Raw genomic sequence first — 19,809 nt, forward strand, 5'->3', positions numbered from 1 at the left:
GAGAACTGATAAACTGCACATAATAATGCTAACAATTTATGCGTGTTAATCCAAAATCCATGTAGTCTAGGTCTAGGTAATCCTGAAGTTGTCTGAGAATATTCAAGTCAATACATGCACAGGATAAAGAACTTAATTCCATATAAATAATTAATTCTTATCAGTGTTTTTAGCCATCCTGCACAATCCTGGAGGTATGCAAGCGAAGAAAGTAAAGAAATAATACTGTAAGCTTTGAGAAATTATTCAGGCCAGTCTCAACCAGATGGTATTTTTTAATGATGCTTAAAGGAGTACAGTAGCTCAACATTGTTAGAGCGACACAAACCTGCTCTGAAGATCCCTGAGTCAAATGATGAGATGGACTTCAATCCCTTCACATGTAAATATTAAGCTGCAGCTAGTGAGGGACTTTGCTTTACAGGAAGATGAGAAACCAGGACAAACAACTTCAAACACAAAAATTAACGGATTCTATTTTATTTTATAGAATGTAAAAAATCAGTCAGAAAATAATTCAAATGAAACAACGCTGATTATAATCCTCTCATCTGAAAAATTACAAATCTCTCATATTGCTAAGAAGAAATCAAAAACCCCTAAATATAATGTCAAATAATCCACAAAAAGTACTTTTATTGTGTTTTATTCCTTTAAACAACAGCAAGTGAAAGATACAATCAGTATTTCATTTGCATTGTCTATTTCTTTCCCCTTCACAGAGTAAAAATAACATATATAGCCCATTTATTTTTAAACGTGTGACATCATAACCAAAACGTTTGATTGGAATAATTAACACTTAAACATGAAAAAATACTCAGCATTAAACCAACAGGACAAAACGGTGATTCAAAGTCATCCCCTTGTTGCATGCAGAGATATGCCCCCCCACCCCTGCACACACAAACACATCCACACACTCTAGGCGTGGAAAGAAATATGTATGGTGTGATGGAGGGTGTATAGGTTTGAGGAGGAGGGGTGGGGTGGGGGTGGAGGAGGTACGAGGGGCTTGTCCAGCACATCAATCAAGCCCGGTGGTGCGTCTGTGTTCCTGGGCTCAGGCTGGCCCTGGGGCCGGGCTGGGGGTGGCCTGGAGAGAAAGGAGCTCTGAGCAGCACTGTGCTCACCCTAAGCTAATGATAGGGCCTACTGTACACAGTATAAATCACTCTGACCTATAAACACCACCTCTTTGCACATCAGGTCTGCTCACATCCACCTTCAAACACATCTGATTGGCCGTATACCCCTGTGCAGACAGTTCAACTAATCTTAAGTCATTAGTCAGTGAAATAATAGACATTGACACCCATACACACAGTGGAGTCCCACTATGAGGAATGGACAGAAGTCTGATGTCCCCCTACAGGGCCGATCAGACAGGCAGCCTGGATGATGGATTGTCTCTTTACAGCCTTCTTTTCTCTGCTGTTTTCTAAAATAGTTTGCTATCTGGCCTCTCTCTCCCTCCAGAGAGAGAAGTACATTTGAAAAGGATTGTAAACAATGAAAACAGATCTTTGACGCATAAACACAGCGAGAAACAAATGCCAGCTACATAACAGAGATTAAGAAAAGAAGCTGTGAGATTGATCTTGTTTGGAGCTGCATGAAGAAGCACAAACAAATCGACGACTACCTTGCTGTTTCTTGACAAATGACATCAGGCATTTTGGCTCCAGTGTGTTTGTGACTCTGCATTCTGAAAGGGCATTATGCAAATGCCTTGATCTCTTGATTTGGATGTCTTTGCCATCCACACCAATAAAGGACTTTTCCCATTTGAAAGGACTTTTCCCATTTCCTTCTCTCACTTCACCCACCACACAATCTCCTGGCATTTTAATTAAATGGGAAAAGTTGCAGAAACCGTGGGTGGTTTATTATCAGGCAATTATTGTCAGGCAAAAGCTTAAATCTGAAATGCCGTTTTCTAAAGGACCTGACATTTCGTTTGTGATCATGTGATCATCATGAGTGTTGTCATACTAAAGTGAAGCATTTGTACGGCCTATGCTGGTCAGTTTGTATTGTTAAACAGATCCACGAGTAGGTACTTAATACAGAGTTGGTTCAGGAAAAGTTATTCAAAAGCAACAGGCATGCAAGATGATAAGGCTCAAGAAAATGTCCAACAACAACAACAACAACAAAAGTCCAAAGTGTCACAACACCAAACAAGTAACAAAAAACCAGAAGCACAAGATTACATTGAAGGTGGTAAAAAAAGAAAATTAAAAAAGAAAGAAACAACTACCAAAAGACCATTGATAAGAAGTTTAGAAAAGGTCTAAAAAGAGCAAGGTTGGTAGAGGTAGTATGAAGTAGTGAGGATCTTGGATGGATAGTTGTCCCTGGAGATCAGGAACTCCCCAGGTAGGAAGCCCATTGGCAGGTAGAGGTAGAACCACAGGTAGAACCAGAGATCTCACACTGATGGTTTGACTGCAGAGGGCAGGACTAAAGAACACTGTAGCTCTGGAGTGGCTTATAGATGCTGTTGAAACACATAGACTCAGTCAGGAGGTCATCCATCCATCCATCCATTAATCTATCCATCCTCCATCCATCCATCCATCCATCCATCCATCCATCCATCCATCCATCCATCCATCCATTTTCTTGAAGAACAGCAATCGTTGCATCTCTAGCCATTTTCCCACCCTGTGGTTCACGGGTGTTGCTTGAACCTATCTCAGCTGGCTTTGGGGGAGAGGCGGGGTACACCCAGCATGCGTCACCAGTGCATCATGGAGCATAGGCAGTTATTGAGAATGGTGAAGATGATGTTCAGATGGACAAAGCTGCTCGTATCACAAACTTGGTTGCAGGAGTGTAGGACCGGAGATGATTCACAGAGCTGTTAAAAGGAAACCAGCAACAGATCGGCAGGCCTAGAGGGTGTGGACCTGAAAATCACAATAAAGAGCGCAAGGAATTGAGGATTGCTGCAGACTTTTACTTGGTAATTTTACCTTTAACTTGGTAATAACTGCCATCTACGTGTAGTTAGTCGCTGAATCTCAGGAAAAGTGAACTGTGGCTAGTTGGAGGGTGACTGCAAGTCAGTTTGAGTGTTGTGATAAGGATAAAGACCATGACTCACCTGGCAGAGAGTAGTTAAGGTAGTTTGACACAAACAAGGAGCCCACACATATGGACAGAACAGAGGTCATTCAGGCTGCTTTCTCTGAACCAGGAGAAGATCTTGGTTTTGTTCCTGATTGGTCACAAGAAGCACATTTTGCTTCAGCTGACTAAATCACTGACTAGACTGACAGTGGCGGGTTCAGGAATGATCTTTGTATCTACCACTTCGGGAACCGCAGAGATAGATCCAGTCTCAGAAATGTGAGACCCAGACTTCCAAGACGGTTGGTTGGTCCAAGTCAGACTGAGGCTCCCAAAAATGTACTGATTCCATGCTTTCCAATTTAACAACTTTCTGAGGTTCATTCTTTGGACTAATTGGCAGGGAAATATTTTGGTATCATGCAAAATGGTTTGCTAGAGGCAAGCAGGTTGGATGCTAGTAGGCCTTTAAGAAGGGTTACAGCAAACAGGCTTCAGAGAGGAAATAAGCAGTGGGTTGCTGGTGAAATGGAGATTAATTATCTGCAAAGCATGGGTCTCAGGTCCTTAAACCAGTGAGGCAATGGACGTTTCAACTATGCATTTAGGACACTTTGTGTGTTGTCTTCTTAGAACTCCCCGTATTTTTTTTTACTTTTCACAAATGATGGCAACACAAATTACAAAATTCATCCTTAAATATCCCATAGATCAAGCACATCTGGGTTTATAATGGCAACTTTCACAATACCTTTTGCAGCAAAAACATGATGAAGTAGTCTTGGGTGCAGAGACATGATGTAGAGCTGGTATTGTTTTCCTTTTATTCAGAATTAAAAGGTGAGGCATGAAGCTCAAACTGAAAAAACAATCAAAAAACTCTACGGGGGCAGGCAGAAGATCCAAAACACTAAGGAAGTCCTGAAGAGGCGCAAATGGTACGAAATGAACCCAGCACACTTAGAAGGGGATGAGGGGAATGACAAGGAGCAGGTCAATGTAGCCAGAGCCTCAAGAATGGTACATAAGGTGAGGGAAGTACAAAACGAAACAGAAACAACCGAACTCAGAATGAAGAGCCATTCAAGCATTAACAATATGCTGAACCTGGATTTTCTCTAGACTTAATTAAATGAAACCCACCAAAAGCAGGAGACTCACTGAATAAAATGCCCTTATTAACTATCGTTTTATTGTTTTATTGAGTCCCTTTCAAAAAATATCAAATTCAAGTCCACATCAAATTTCAGCTTCCTCAGCACTTCTCCGGGCCCATTGGGAAAGTGTGTGTAGAGCTCTGCTAAAGCAACAGTATCCTGGCAGGTGAGCTAGAGTAACCATAACTCCTGTTTGTTTTGGGATCAGCTCAGGCAATATTCACAAGTCTTAGTAAACCTTATCAGCCCCGAGTACAAGAACATTTTTCTGCAGGAAAATATACGATTCAGTTTGCAGCAGCATTGCACCAACTTTGTTTTTCTGTCTTCTTACCTTCTCCTCCCTCTTTCTTGTTGACTAATTTATTTTCATATTTGGAAACAGGACCCGACCTTTTCGCCAAATGTTCTTCACCCTCCAGTATTAGTACAGCGTCATGTATTTTTATCTTGTAATAATACATTTCTGTCAATGGTAAACAAACCTGACTGTGACCTTTTGAGTAGGAAGACTGTTTATCGATTTAAAAATGTGTCTAGCTGTGAAAACTGATGCGCCATGATGTCATTCCTTTACATGTGTCCTGACAAAGCTACTTGACAAACTACAATAATGCATAATATTCTACTGTGTCATTGTTTGTCCTTTAGTGCATGTAGCTTTGTCTCAGGTCGTATCACCAATGTTTTCCACATACGCTGTCTGGAACAGAGGTTAACAGCAGTGTCTTCTTTCTGGTTTTCCATTTCTGTCCTACTGACTGTAGAGACGTGTGCCGTGAACAACGGTGGCTGCGACAGGACATGTAAAGACACGGCCACTGGGGTGCGCTGCAGCTGCCCAGTAGGATTTACTTTGCAGCCTGATGGCAAAACCTGCAAAGGTCAGTGATCAGATGAATGTGTGAGAACATATATAATGTATATGAGGCCAGTGAGCCGTACTGTTTTTGACGACATACTGTGTGCATACAACCGATCCTGTCCGGCTGGTATCTGAGTGATCTGCAGTGAAAACTCCAACCTAACTTCCGTTTCAAACCCAGAGCTCCACTCCGCTGCCAATGCTGCTTGTTGACTTTGCTGCTGAGCGTTTTTTCCACTTCCGACAGACTGCTGGTGATTTCAGCACCAGTTCTCTGAGGAGACGGCTGTCACAGTGAGGCCCGGTCGTCCCGGATGCATTACTGACGATTTGCCTTTTTTTTTTTTAAACAAATGGTACAAAGGTGACCAGTGGGAAAAAAAGCAGGAGTGAGAACACTGTGCACTACTTAGATGATGCACAACCTGAAAGGACATGTGGTACATTAAGTTTAAACTGTTTTAAATACAAATACATACATACAAAGACAGTAGCTGCTATTTTTACTCCTGTTAATTCTGACTGAGAAAATATTTCTGTAGTGTTCTTCATTATCTGCGTATCATAACTCACGCTGACAGTCGGCGCACCACAAATACTTTGCAGTACCAGCTTATTCTGTGTGCACAGAAACAAGGACTGTCGATTTCATTCCTCCATCACGTCTTTGTGCATCGGGAAAATTTTTTTTCATTCTTCGTGATCAAGGAGACATGAGAGTCGTCATAGCAACGAGTCGCAGTTCATGTGACAGCATTTCTTTATATGTCAGAAAGTGTGAAGGAGTCTGGGATGATATTTGTGTGCTTCTGTAAATTCCAAATTAAATTTGTGTTGCAAATTCTACAATAGTGAGTGTGTGTGTGTGTGTCTGTGTGTGTGTGTTACATGTACATGTACATGTATGTGTGCTTGCACGAGGAGTGTCAGGCAGTTTTAGAATGTGGCAGGTAGGTGTGTGAGACCGTGGAGCTGAAGCTGTCTAGGACCGGCAGGCAGAAGACGCGACAGCAAACTTTGAGGTGTTTGAACAGTGAGGTTCTCTCTGGCCAGTCTCTCTCTCTCTCTCTCTCTCTCTCACACACACACACACACACACATACATAACATACATGTACACAGACAGCACCATCAAGCTGCCGATGCAATAAATGCAGCAACAGATTAATTAAAAATGTTGGGTAACTTAAAAAAAAAAGTTGCTTTACAAAAAGAATTCCGGTTAAGGGACATTCAGTTTTTTACCTGGACTTGTGAGAGAAACACTGACATACTGCGTAATGCTTTTTGTGTTGATTCATCTATTTATTTATTCACAGTTTGGGTGAATTGGTCTCACCAACCTGTCCGTCGGTGTGAGTGTGAGGGTGTGTGTTTGTCTGTCTTTGGTGTGGCCATGCGATGAACTGGCGACTCCTCTGAGGTGTACCCTGCCCCGTGCCTGGGATAGGCTTCAGCAGATGCGTGGCCTGCAAGGCACAAAAGGGGCACTATTGGAGAAGATTGTGATCATCTCCTCTACAAGAAACTTTGTAAATTGGCAAAACGTTGACTGTTCTTCCCCATGACTGGTCCACATGTTGCCTAGGTAACTTATTTATTGGCAAGATAGCAGAATAATGCTGGTTGTAAAATTATGCAGTAATCCCTCGTGCATTCGCGCATCAACACACGCGGCTTCACCTCATCGCGGATTTTTAGTAGGTAGTCACGTGATACCGTACTACGCGCATTCTATTGGCTGACAGTATCCAGAAGTGCACTACGTTTCGTGAGTCTCAGAATGCAGCGTACCAGCGTGAGACACAAAAGTGCTTTAAACACGTGATAAGAGTGTGGGAAAAGGTCATACAGATAGATGGTGGTTTAATATCAGTATGCAGGTTGTGTTTTTACACCCAGTTTGGACTTTAAGGCCTAATCTTTATCCAGCCTGATGAAGATGAAGATGAAGAGGAAGAACATTCACACTGAGGATATGCTGATCAGCAAAAACCCCTAATGCTAAATCCTAAAGTTGTTTTTTTTTTGAGTGAAACACTGCGCTGCTTTGTTGTAAATGTACAGTAAAATCTAAATAGTTTTGTTGTTGTCTCAATGTTATAATTTGACATGACACAAACTTCAACAAAACTGTAAATTGGTAAGTTACTTCATCAACCCATGGCTTTCACTGCCTCTTTAACACGTTGTGTAGAACTCTTCTCTTGATGCAGCATGTTTGAATGTTTTTGACCGCAGTTCAGTCTGACGCTGTCCCCACAGTGATGGATGTGTGATAATCACTTTCTGAGTTTAGATAGATGTGGTTTTTGGTCATGAAGCGACTGATGGTTTTATCACAGGAGATGATTTTTCTTTGAAAATGAAAAAAAACAAAAAAACAAAAAAACAACACCCCAGGGTTTATTTTATTTTAAGCAGCTCTTGAGCAGCATCACCCGCAGACAGGCACGGATCAGCTTTGGCATGCTGGAGGAATATCTTGTTTATGGGGGCTGATGTCGAAGTCAAAGCTCAGCAGTCTGTGTGAATACTTCCACTCTGTCTCCCCAGGCAATTTGTGGCTGTGACAGAACCAAGCATTTACAGTGGTGGAAAGATGAAACGTTCTTTTTTTTTTTTTTGTAGTTGAATAGATAAGATGGATAGGAGTGCAGTCCAGCTGTGCTCCGCCCACATAATGTGGCGGTGATCGGCCCCCAGGCTTCATAAATCCTGAAGCAAGGACCCAGTGCTGAGTGGAGCTGAGAGACAAAGAGCAGACAGTTCACATCGATCAGCATCCATCACCCGGGCACCGAGAACACAGTCACACCAAAATTACACAAGTCGTCACGAATGCAGACACCCCCGAAAAATCAAAGCTTGTGTTTCCCACAGGTTGAGGTATGTTTGACATCACCCAGAAGTCTGTGAGACGTCAGCTCAGACGAGTGAACTCTCTGCTTGGTTTCACCTTATGGATACCAGAGCGATACAAGCAACAAATTAAATGCAAAATAAGGTCATTAAATGAGAATCACATTAGAATTAACTTTGATGACTTCGATGTTATTAAAAATGATTAACTTTAAAGTTAATCAGCAGCACCCAAATCCGGTAAATGTCCCTTGAGTTTTCAAATGTTTTGACCATTTTGAAAAACTATCATTTCCCTCTGGTTTTCTCTGTTTGAGTGAGTTTGTGCTTCAGAACTTTATTATTGATGGGGCAGCATTCAGTAAATTCTAATAACCCTAAATTCTTGTAACCTTAGCAACAGCACACACAGGTTATGGCAGCTGTCTGCGACTCAGCTAATCAATATCCCCTTCTGAAGCCTTTTCGTGTGTGTGTGTGTGTGTGTGTGTGTGTGTGTGTGTGTGTGTGTGTATATCTGAGTGGGTGTATCTTGGTACATGTAATCATAAGCAGTGAATGGAGTGTAATGGCTGGCATTTAGCATGTGACTGAAGATAGTGGTTAAGTTCCACCCTGTACGGTGGTCTCATCTAATGTGCCAGTAAATTGTTTGCCGGAGACAAGCAGCTCTGTCTTCTCACTTTAAAGCCGACGGGATGTGTCCCGTCACGTCCGTCTATCATAATCATTTCAATATAAACTATGTAGGGCACGTCTGATAAACGCCTTTTCATCTGTGCTGTCAGGCGAGGCGGTTCAGCCTCTCACGATGACAGACACGCCACCCCGAGGAGGCGTTTTCATCGCGGGTGCTTCTCATGCCGACCCACGGGTGAGACAGGGAAAGATTTGGGGGAGAGAGAGGGGAAGGTTTTTGTTTTTTTTTCCAAACTGTTTCCAGATGTCTGATTAGAAGGTGCACCTTGGAGGTTGGATGAGTTACTGTAAATGTGCGTGTGATTACTTTTGGTTAATTTACACCATTATGGATACATGATAGTCATGTTTTGTGCACATAACAAGCTCATTTGGGTTGGGTATGTGTGCCCTGTGCTTGTGCGGTGTGTCAGTGGATAGAATGTGGTCGGTGCTCTGCTCTGGTACCTGAAACACGTTCCCACTAGCCTGAATTCCTCCTCTACCTGAAAAGACCTGCGTATATGCACAAACACACAATCAGATGATATGAAGACAAAGACCTGATGCTTCTAACATCTAACAAAATAGCATTATTGTGCAACACAGTGCCCCTTATAATCCAATGCGCCTTATATATGAATTTTTTCGTTGAAGAGGAGTTCTAGTGGATGCACATTGTAATACATATCGCCCTATTCTGGTGAAAACAGTTTTAGAATAGGCCGTTCACTGAAGGTGCGCATCATAATCAGATGGGATTTATAATCCAGTGCGTCTTATATATGAAACCGTTTTAGAATACAGTAATGTCCTCCTGATGGCGCTGTGGTTTCCCATGCTGAGCTTTCCTCATCACTCTTCAACATAACCCTATCAAAGTCAAAGTCAGCTCAGGTGTACCATGTATGCACGACATAGAGCACAGATGAAATTGTAGTCCTCTCTGACCCACGGTAGACAGGCAGTACAACAGGCAGTACAACACAGGCAGTACAACATGAAGTACAACAGGTAGTACAACACGGGCAGTACATCAGACAGTACAGCACAAAGTATGAGACGAAACACAGAGGGATGGTTACCATCTCTATACACTCTGTAATCCCGTAGGGGAAAGTGACGTGTGCGCAGATATAAACGTATCTGTGAGGAGTGATAACGTCAGCGCGTAGAGGGCAAACTGCTGGAATAATATCGTAAGTTGTCTGACAGAGCTAAACCCGCAATCGACTCTGTTTTCTGATGTCACGTCGCCTCGTTCAATCATGCAACAACTTCTTTTCTCTCTGTCAGTGATGTTACGAGTACTTGGCTCGTAAATACTGCTGTATTTACAAGCTAAATACAGCAGTACCTCCGGATAGGATTCGTTCCATGACTGAGATCATAAGTTGGGAACAGATTTCTCCCCATTTAAAAGAAGTAAAATCATTTTAATCCATTCCAGTCTTGTAAAAAGCCCTAAACGACCTAAATTATGAAAAAATATTTTTTGTTGTCCACAAATAGACATGAAGACTTTACCTGTGCAAAAGTAGCGGTGTTGTCCAAAAGCTCAAATCCCAGACTCACACAAAACAATGGCTTTTATCTCAAAAAAACTATGGTGAGCAGCTTGTATTTCAAAGTACTAGTGTATTTACTTATAATAGTACTTTATTAAGATAAAACTGACTGTGGTGAAGACTCATAGTATGCTGTAATATTTTATGAAGTAGAGTATATTTTAATTCTAAGGTAACGTCAGGCCCAATTCATGCATTTAAAATGTTAAGTGCAGGTTTCATCATATATTTGATGCAGCATAATGTGCATATATGTTATTTATGTTATATAGCCATTAAAATGGCTATGTACAATACAATGGATGCTTTGTGGACATGTTAAATAGCTCATTGATTTAATTCAAAAGTGAAAGTAAAGCCTACGTTCTATCTTTTCTGACCATGAAGCTTTCGTAACTTCCATTATTATTATTATTATTATTATTATTATTATTATTATTGTTGTTGTTGTTGTTGTTATTTTTATATTTTTTTAAATTTATTTTTCTTTTTTTTCATTTTGTCTCGCAGAGATGAGGCATGGTAGAAAACTTCAGCAAAACTTTAGCAAAGTTCCCTAATTTGTAAGCTGATGAACCAGATGGCTGTTGCTGTTGACAACCATCCCTATTAAGAGGGATGGTCTGTTGTAGGCTTGGACATTCAGTATCTGCTATCCGCCATAATGCTGAGCTGTATGACTGTGATGTCCTTGTAAGGAAGCTTTGGTAGTCAGTATCTTTGGTGTGATGATGCATTCATGTATTGACACACGTCTCTTATCTTAGTCGTAACCTGGGTCGATGTCTTGTCCTGTTCATCAGTCACATACTGGTCAGACTCCCTGGTCCAGTCGTGATGCTCGTGGCTCCTGTCACCTCACATGACTGCCCACTCAGGCCGAACTAGGCCCGTAACGCTGGCTGTTTCATTGTTTTCCATAATTTGGAGTTTCCCTTGGCCCACAGGCTCCCATGTTTGTTATTAAAGAGAATTAAGCATTGGGATCATTTAATGCCTGAACAAATACACGCTACCCCCCCCGCCCCCCCGGCCTGATGCCTGTCCTCTCTACCAGCAACACCCTGTACGAAGAAAACCAACACACTCTAAGAAAAGTAAATCCCCCGTACTCTGTCCAAAATTATTTGTAGAGGTTTGGGTTTCAGCAAATGTATTCCATTTAATTGCTTTTCACTGCAAATATTTGGTTAAACTATATTTGGTAAAACTCTCCACTATGCACAGAGTATACCCTGGAGGTGTAAGAGCATTTTTTTCCTGGTCAGTTTGTTTTACAGTACATCTCAGTCTCACTCTCTTAAGAGAAGCAGATAGACCGTCCTGTTACATAACAGCTGAACCCAGTGCTTGACCTCTGGATGTGGGCATCAGAGGTGATGGTAGTTGTGTTACCACTGATCATGGAGTCACTTGGTGAGGAGGGGACGTTATCAGGCAGCTGAGCCCCACAGAAGCATCAGGGATTCAGCTAGAGTCAGGTTTCTTCTCCCAAACACTGGACTCCTGAAGCACAGCCTGAGGCGTACAGAGGAGCAGGCTGGGGGTGGAAGGCTTGTTTCCTTTGGCCCCGATGGAGGTCAGCAAGTCGTCTCATTTGGCCCTCAGCCTCCTGTGAGTGAAGAGGTCACCTTCAAAATGTCTACCTTTGACAAAACTTAATTTCCTCAAGGTAACCATTGACCAAGCATCAAACACAATTACAATGCTGTTCTATGGGGGGCCTTGTGAGGGATGGCATGGTTTTGGTTTAGCATTATTAGCAGCATTTGCATAATATGGGGGTGGCCGGTCCACCAAAAGTATGGAGTGTTAACTGGTAGTTGGAGAGGTGTCAGTTCACCTCCTAAAGACTGCTGAAGTGCCGTTGAGCACCGAACCCCACAAGTGGCTTGTGGAGTTCTATGTGGCTGCCCTTCAGTCAACCATCTCTCTCCCCCTAACTTGGACGCTTGCAGGCCCTTTGTGTGTGTGTGTGTGTGTGTGTGTGTGTGTGTGTGTGTGTGTGTGTGTGTGTGTGTGTGTGTGTGTATGTGTGTGCGCTCCAGCCTGTATGTGTGTGTGGAATATAGTTAAAAGACTGAAAACCTCAGAAGAAGATGGTTTGTTCTCTAACTTCTTCCTGCTTTCCAAGAGACATGCAGTACTGGTGACCTGATGGCTCTAAACTGTTTTTGTGGTGAATCTGAGAACCTGCTCACAAACTACCCTTCCTGTTGGGATACACTTTTATATCATTCTTCTCTTTATCTTCAGTTAAATTTTTCGTGAGCTGGCACCTCTTCACTGCCATTTCACACTCTTTTCGCCCGCCATGGGTCTTGAACCGGCCACCCTCTGGTCCCCAGCCCAGAGCTTTGTGGACTGAGGTACTCCTCCCATAAAAATCAACCACAGACAGCCATCTTCAACACTTGCATGAAGTGTGGAAGGAGTTTGAAGGAGCTGATTAGGAATAGTACAGATGACAAAAATGTGGCAGAACAAAAATGAAGTTATTGATTGAAACGTGAAGGTCTTATCAATATACCGGACCACAAATACAAAGTGATAATACCACGTGCTGTATATAGATGGAGACCAAGCTCCATATTATCATGAACTAAAATAAAATTTTACAAATAGTGTCATATTAACGTGTATCAAATCATTATCACCAGAATTCCTTGAACTATCTTAACCTTATTTCAGAGCCTTATCACTCACCCCTATTTTTTCCTCATTAAACATCCCATTAGGATCGAGATCATATTGCTGACTTTAGTAGGAACCCCCACAGATGTTCCTGCTTCATGTTTTAACCAGGGGTTTGTACTGAAACTTTCTTCTTCATGATGATGCCTTATTTTATATTTCCAACCTTGCCTGAGACAGCTAGAGGTCTCCACTGCCAAGGATCTTATTAAAAAGACCGCCATCCATGTTTATGAGAGCTTTCAATATGTAAAATTTTACACATGAGATGAACAGAAAATGAAACACTTTCCTTGCTCAGGTTTTCTTGGCACTATGAGGGAAACGCTTATCAAACAGCTGCGTTTCAATGAAAAATAAAGTGAAGTAATGACATTAACAGTCTCTCTAAGCAGCACAAAATAATTTGACTCTCATAACGCTGTATGTTCACCAAAGGCTAATTCAGGATGATCCACAGTGTCAGTTTTCACTAAACATTTCATCATATTATAGAGCTAACAGTTAGAAAAGGGTTAATATAGTATAAATTAATGTTTTCAAGGGATGTCCTTTAATAGGTTTCCAAGAACTTTCTTGCATCCTAGTGACATTTTTTTTAAAGTTCCTTTTATGAGTTTTTATTAGCTATGTTCGGTTGGAAAGACATTGTTTTTGCCAGCTTTTTTTATTTCTTTATTTTGGTTCTTAAATTACTCTTGAATCCAATTCTGGTAGCTTTAAAAAGAAGTCCCTTTAGCAGTGATAAATGTACCTTTATTACATCTACAAATTGCGTTTCGTAAGTATGTAGTGCAGACAGAAGGACTTTCATACAGGTTTGAAATGTCTGGTGGTATATTGTGATATTCAGAGAGAGATGCAGCTCCTGGGACAGGATGGAGCCAATGGATGAAGACTGCAGTGCGCTATTGACCATTAGATCAAATGTCGGTCAAGTGTGTGTGTGTGTGTGTGTGTGTGTGTGTGTGTGTGTGTGTGTGTGTGTGTGTAGAAACACATGGCAGTATGTAGTGACAAATGACTCACAGAGAAGATTTGGTCACGTGTGTAGAAAACACTGGACAAAGAGACGTAACGTCATTATTGTGTACACATTTACCTGCATGCATGTTTATTTGTGTGCAATGGCAGGAGGTGATAACAATAAGGAAAGGATAGACAGTTATGGGAGAACTGGTTAGAATATGTTAGGTTAGAATAGAGAATTAATCACAAGAGATGAGGACGGAAACAGACATGACTTGAAAACTGGAGAGATCACGAACAGTGAAACTGATTGGAGCAAAGCAGGTGAGCATAATAAAGTCAGGAAGTGAACAGAGAGAAACAAGCACAGGAAAATATCAAAATATAATAAAATTAAACCAAATGACAGAGAAACTGTATAAATATTTCCTGATTTCTTGTGTTGTCGATTCGTAGCATCGTTTCACTCGTCATCCTCCAGCATTGTGTTGTTCTCACTGATAATGGTCTTATTTACCCCCTTTGTTTGGCTTGTCTTTGGGCTTTGGCCCTGACCATGTCCAGCAGAATCCCTGACACCAGACACCACCAGTGATCACCAGAGGTCTACACTGCATAACCTGTGTGTGCACTTGTGTGTACACTGAAAATACACGTAATTTCCTGAATAGACTGAATATATTCATTCACCTTCTCTTGTATGGAGTGTGTGAAAGCTGGTGCTTCCACATCATTTTCCAGCTGGAGATGACTGCTGCGGTTTCTACTGATGGTGTTGGTATGATGATGATGATGATTACACATCGGTATAGTACAAAAGAGGCTCACTATCAAGTTTTCTTTCTTTATTTTTGACTTTGATAGTTCTTTTTGAAATATTTTAGAAAAAGACCACAGTTTCCCGCCAACACACTACCACCAGGTTGATCCAGATTTCATTAACTATGAGCAGTGATCTATTTGCTGTGCTCTTGGCCCACACACTATGGCGAAACTGAGGAGATGATTGGCTGGAAACAAGTGACAGTGTCAGTAGTGGGTATGAAAGGGAAAAGTTCAGTCATTCAGAAGCAAGGATGGAGTCGTGTTTACTGCTTATCAAAACATTTTCCTGTGTAGAGGGTAAAACACCGCAGGCTCAGGTTAGAAAACCAACCGATGTTGATCCTTTGGGCGCTGACAACACTTCCTCCTGTTGTAACCATGTTGTTCGAGTATTACTTTGCACAGAACGGCGTTCCAACCCAGTTCCTCTGATCATAGCTACTGTACGTTAGAAACTTCTGCAGCTATTCCGAATAGATGGAGGCCAGACACTAGATGGACTTTCCCAGCCGGCTGTACCAATTTCCATTCTCCCTTCGACCCACTCTCCTGACCTGCTTTTATCTGTCCTTGCTCTCGCCTCTCCAGACGTTATCGTTTCAAGATGTTAATGTATTTATTTAAGCTCAAAGCTTATTTAAACTCCATTAAAGGTAATTATATACCCTGTTATAAGGCTTAGCTGTCCCTAGAGTGGCCATTAAGTGTGGGTAGAGGCAGTGGTTCTGCCAGTGTTTTGTTGCTGCCAGAATAATTACGAAGCTGTGTCTGTCTGTGTTGTAGAACTAGGGTGGTATCCACTGTTTTTACATCGGCATTAGAGCCGAGACAGTGTGGGCAGAAGGGGAATGTTGTGGAATAGAGGCTGGTTTTCCCAGTTGCACACATATCTCTCTCGCCAACTCCCAGAGTTCTTGAAGTTATTCTTCTTTTGGTTTATGTGCTATATTTCTCAAAATTCAACAGATGTTGAAAAATTACATAGAATAAATAAGATATTGTACAGTGTTGTAGTTACAAAAAAGTCTTATATTTTGTCTCAGGTGGGTTAAACACAATATTTGTATCCTGAAGGGAGAAAGCCACCTAACTGTCCTATTACCTGGTTAGTAGAGGTCATCCCTACAAGCTTGTCTACCTGTTAAAAGAATAGAAGAAGGAAGCGGCTGTGACGACGAAGAATCCTCTGAGGCAGCCAACACCACTCGTCTACACATGAGATTTTAGATAAAGAAACACCTGAGGAGTGCAGGAGCAGTAACACGTTTAATTTGAAATCAGGAGAATAAGACAGAGAAAAAAGGACAAGGAATGAATAGTTCACAACTGTATGAAAAAGATGAGAAGGTAAGGTAGGCCAAGCTCTTTCATATTGGTGCTCTGAGTGATGAAGGTGAGGTAACTTAGTCGCTGGCAGTGAAGAGCAGACAGAACCTGTCTCAGTCCTGGTACATCGTGTTTTGTGAGGTGACACAGACGTTAAATGTACTTGAATGCCCTTTACCTGTCCCACTCGTCTTATAAAACCCCAGAGCCTCATTCACTTCCCACCAGGGGAAATCCGTTTTAGACGTGCCAGACGGAGGGACAATCCCTTTAAAAGGCCGCTGACAGGGCACAACGGGAAATGCAGTTTACTACATTTTTGCTGCAACACGCAGCCAGCTCGTTGTGGATTCCTGTCTCGGCTCCATATTTAGATGAAGAGTTCATTCAACAGAAGCTCCCTGAGGATACAGAATGAAAGGATCAGGCCAGGGAGGCCTGAGTTTACCCTCATGGAAAAACACAGTGGCTCTGTTCCTGGCTATTTTATAAGGGCTCCTGTCACGCTACCGAAGGCTATATGAGAGTTTTTGTTGACTGGACCACTCTGTGCTCCTCTTACCTCCTCTTGACCCTGTTAATAACAGGATCTGAAGTAATTCAGGTACACACTAATGGTATGCAAGCTAATTTAAGTCCATTGAAAGAGCATACTGCATCACAACTTACTTCAGAATGAAAGGAAATGAAGTAGTTTATGTTGGGAAGGTTTTGTTTTTGAGTGCCTCCACTCGGTCATAGAGTACAACTCAGCTTCTTCACGTTATCATCAACCCTCTACCAGAGCAGACAGAATTATATAGCCATAGAACAAAAGAGGACAAATCCAAAAGAGCTTATACAAGCCTTGAATTCAAGTCGGAGCAGTATTTAGCAACAGAGAGGTCACCAACCTTGCTGGAAGGTCTGATGATCAACTTAGACTTTTCTCCTACACTAGAAAATTGTGTTTCTTCAACAAAAATCAACTTTTAAATTGCATAAAATCTTTTAACAGCCTCTTGGAGAGAATGTCATATCTTTTGTAGTTTAATAGGCTACATAATAACTTTTTATCCACTGAGGAAACCTGGGAATCGAGGTCTTTCCATCTATACAATATGAGTCGCCTGCTGTACAGAGTGATTGTTGCACTAATTGTTGTTAAATACCATGTGTTGCAACTCCAACCCCAAGATGTATGTATTTATTTAAATACATCACATGTAGGCAATGTTCCCTCTGATTTTTCATGTGTCTGGGCAAACACACAAGCTTCCTGAGCACACTAAGGACCACTGTGAGCAACATCAGATGTGCTGTGGCCACACACCAGCGTCACACTTGTTCAAAACCTTGGATTATAACAAGTTACATTGCTTATTAATAAAATCAATTACAGCAGTAATTTTCATTTTTTTTACCTTTGATATAAGTGATTTGGGCCACTTGAAATGGAAAAAGACAAAAATCTTGTTCCTTCATGAGATGTGTAGTGTGTTATATGTGAGGGTCCTGCTTTGGCCTCGGTGAGGTCCAGTTGAGACCTGGTTTAGGGTCCTGTTCTGGAATAAACGACACATATACAACTTTCAGACACAACATTTTGTTAACATCAAAACCTTCACATTTTGCACAATGACATGTGTTGTGGCTTGTAATACAGAACAAATTCCTGTAACTCTTGGTCTGTAAAATATCTAATTACTCCTTTCATATTAGCATTTCTACCACCCAAAATTATCTAGTATTAACAGCATTTAATGATAAATATCTATAAATTAAAAAATCTTAATAAATGTAGAGAGAGTAGAGACTTTATTGATCCCTTCAGGAGGTTCCGTCAGGGAAATTAATTGATTGATGTCATTTGAATATGCACAAATCTGACTTAAATTTTACATTGTTTTTCATGTGGTCGTACACTTAGTCCAGGTTGATGGCTTTGTTCTGCTTCTTGTTTTTAATTTTTTTAAAAAGAAAAAAAAAATCTTACCCAGTTTCACCACTTGGTGGTTCTTCTACGCAGGACCATCAATGCTATGATTGGTTGTGTAGCGCAAGTGAAACTTATTGTATCATTGACTGGAGACCTGTCACTCACCGAGTTACAATGCAAAATGGTACAGAAAACAATATTATTGCTCAAATTAATGAGAGTATGTCTAATATTAGATATTATATAATACGTTTGTATTGAATTGTATTTTATGCTTTGCATAGATGTTCCCATTTTGAGAATGTGTGAGCAGTGCACAGGTGTGCAATTGCACACCTTAGAGGGAACACTGCATGTCGGGTCTGAATAGAGTTGTATTCCCTACAACCAAACCAAATTTCTTTAAGTTGATACAAGATGATACAAAACACTTGAATTATGATGGTTGAGAAGATCGTTAATTCTACCGATGCTCTGCTTTAAGTCTTTCCCTGACATCAAAATGTATTGTGAATGATCTTTTTTTGTAAAGGTTTATTAGAGATGTGAAGGAAAAGACAATGGAAAACATGTCTAAGATAGGTTTGTCTTCTGGTGGTTCTTTAGTGTGTCATCCCTGGCGTAGTTCTTTATTCGTACGGCACCTGTAAGCATCTAAAAGAGCTAAATATGTGTAACCTGCCAGCCTATTGGCCCGTCTCTTCTTCCTCTCCTCTAATCTGAATCTTACAGGTCTGATTTAAACTATAATAAAAATAATCTACTTGTCTTTGTATTGCGTCTTTGACAGAGCAGAAATACTTTCTTCACTGTAACAGACCTTTGTATTTATAGGAACATTTTACTGTGGCCAGACAGAAATATGGTGGAGACTTAGTTATACTTTACGTGTCGCTATGCTTTATACATGCAGCAAATGTTTAATATCTGAAGATATGTCAGGTCAATTTACGTGAAGTATTAATTAATTATGTTTTTGAATCAGGTGGACCAATCAGACATCAGCGTTGACCCCCTTTTATTTTCTCCTAACAGATATTGATGAGTGCCAGGAGAACAACGGAGGCTGTGACCACTTCTGCAGGAACACAGTGGGCTCCTTTGAGTGTAGCTGTCAGAAGGGCCACAAACTGCTGACTGATGAACGGACGTGTCAAGGTCAGTGGCTGTCAGCTGTCAATACCACAGAATCTTCCTGGGCCGGTCACCAACAGTCAAAACAAAATAAAAAAGTGTCGATGACCTTTTGGAATTACTGACAATCCTCAAAGAACAGGAAACAACTTACTCTGTATTCATGTAAAGGAATGGATCCATTGATCATAATTATCTAGTTTATTTTTTTTAACATTGCAAGGTAATATTTTAATAATATCCTTTACACAACAACTACTGTCCAAAAATTTTGCTGAAATTTGTGGAGGAGATTGGTGTAAAAGTCTTTCTTAGCTGATGAAGCAGGCTGTTGTTGAACCCATTTTTATTTCAAAAGAAAACTTATTCATTAGTAATTCAACATATTTGTAGTGATTTATAGTAATTGTAGTCATATAGCATACATATTTCTGGGTTTGAGTCCCGCTCTTTGTGGAGTTTGCATGTTCTCCCCGTGTATGCGTGGGTTCTCTCCAGGTTCTCCGGCTTCCTCCCACCTCCAAAAACGGGTAAATAATCTTGTTTCGTTCTGAATTAGTCTTTGCGTCTGGTGAAGTGTCCCACATTTAGCCAGCACCTCTATGCTCAGATACAGATATATTTCTTCTTCTTTTTCTTCTTCTTTCCCTGTGGGCGTATCCCATTAGGGGTCGCCAGAGGCCGTCCTTTTCCATATCAGCCTACATTCTTCATCTGCCCTCATGTCTTCCTCAC

The 19,809-nt window shown here is 41.1% G+C and overlaps 1 protein-coding gene across 4 annotated transcripts in view; it reads left to right on the top strand.

Annotated features, from left to right (window-relative positions):
* Positions 1-19,809, top strand: part of scube1 (signal peptide, CUB domain, EGF-like 1) — a 96,948-nt gene that overhangs the window by 58,574 nt on the left and 18,565 nt on the right. For all 4 annotated transcript variants that reach the window (XM_068307479.1, XM_068307480.1, XM_068307481.1 and 1 more), the window contains 2 exons: positions 5,003-5,119; positions 18,976-19,098. In XM_068307479.1, the coding sequence (XP_068163580.1) occupies positions 5,003-5,119; positions 18,976-19,098 (240 nt within the window). The remainder of the gene's footprint in view (positions 1-5,002; positions 5,120-18,975; positions 19,099-19,809) is intronic.

This window comes from Antennarius striatus, chromosome 22 (genome assembly GCF_040054535.1).
Source record: "Antennarius striatus isolate MH-2024 chromosome 22, ASM4005453v1, whole genome shotgun sequence".
In the NCBI taxonomy this organism is placed as follows: Eukaryota; Metazoa; Chordata; class Actinopteri; order Lophiiformes; family Antennariidae; genus Antennarius; species Antennarius striatus.